The sequence below is a fragment of the Monoraphidium neglectum genome (assembly GCF_000611645.1).
Source record: "Monoraphidium neglectum strain SAG 48.87 unplaced genomic scaffold scaffold05115, whole genome shotgun sequence".
Taxonomy (NCBI): Eukaryota; Viridiplantae; Chlorophyta; class Chlorophyceae; order Sphaeropleales; family Selenastraceae; genus Monoraphidium; species Monoraphidium neglectum.
Genome location: NW_014008515.1, coordinates 2,703 through 3,954, shown reverse-complemented (window position 1 = coordinate 3,954; position 1,252 = coordinate 2,703). Strand labels below are relative to the sequence as shown.

General features: G+C 64.7%; 1 protein-coding gene across 1 annotated transcript; it reads left to right on the top strand.

Annotated features, from left to right (window-relative positions):
- Positions 1-84: 84 nt before the first annotated feature.
- On the top strand, positions 85-548 carry MNEG_15193 (hypothetical protein; the record flags this gene model as incomplete). Its single annotated transcript, XM_014036336.1, has 1 exon — positions 85-548. A coding segment is annotated over one exon (464 nt), but the record flags the coding sequence as incomplete, so codon positions are not given.
- Positions 549-1,252: the final 704 nt, after the last annotated feature.

Sequence of the window (1,252 nt, the reverse complement as noted above, 5' to 3'; positions counted from 1 at the left end):
GGATACAGCAGAAGCACGCGCCCCCGCCCTCCCTCGCGGGCGCGCTCGCGGCCCGCGGCCCGCGGCCCGCGGCCGCGCCGCACCATGGGCGCCGGCATGCCGCCCCAGGTGAAGGTCTCATGGAGCGCCGCGATCGCGGCCTCCGCCTCGCGGGCTGTCGCCATTTTGACCAGGCCGCACCCCTTGCTGCTCGGCCCCGCGCCCGCCGCCGCCACGGTCGCGGCGCCGGGCGCGGCCTGGCCGGCGCGGAAGCATTTGACGGCCTCGACGCGGCCGAAAGCGGCGAAGAGTGACCTTATGTCATTCTCCGTCGCACTGTGCGGGGCGCGCGCGAAGAACAGCTGCGGCGGGGGTGGGTCACACGGCGGCGGCGGCAACATGAGGGTCGTGTCCAGCACTAGGGATGACGACGGCGAAGAACGGCCGACCCCGGGGCCTCCCCCGCAAGGCAAGCGCATCGTTCAAGAGTCAGCGGCGCGGGGGCGCAGTCCGCAGCAGGCCGCCCCGTGCACGCGGCCCGCGGGGCGCCCCACCGTTCGGTTCTCAGTGTAAGCAACGGCGTCCTCCCCGCCCATCTCGTGCAACGGCTGCGGACGCCGCCCCACAGCCTCACTAATGGCCGTGTTTTCCAGGTTCGATCGCTCAACGAAGCTCTTATCCGCGTTAACACGGCACTGGACTTAGCGGGACTGGCGCGTGCAGGCTGGAGGGCAAGGGGCCCTAGCGGTGCAATCAGACCTATCTATATGAACTAATATCACAGACGTGGGGCAAGCAGGGCGGCCTTCAGTAGTGCCTCGACGGTGGCATGTAGCTTTGCGCACCAGCTGGTGAAAACCTTCGCGCCGCACAAAAACAGTTCTGTCCAATAGCTAAACATGAAAGCCAGCCGATGGGCGAGACTCATGGTGGGGGCGTGACTCCTGATTGGGGCGTCGCAAGCGGCATGTCGATGACCCCCATCCCGTGACTAAGGGGATGCTCCCCTGTTTTCCCCCGTCTCCTGGCGGTGTAGACAAGCTAAACCAGCCAGAAAAGTTTAAATGGAATCTATGAAGCGTGTTATATGCCTGTCATCATGCTGTATCGTGTGTTTCAGCCGGGCACCACTGCATTTCAAACAGCCTTCGAACTTCGCAGGAGCCGTGACGCATTGCGGCGCTTCGGGCGGGATGGAGTGGAGGGGGAAAATGGACCAAGGGTGAGCATCGAAATTTTCTCAGATGCGATGTTCAAATCGCCGAAAGCACTC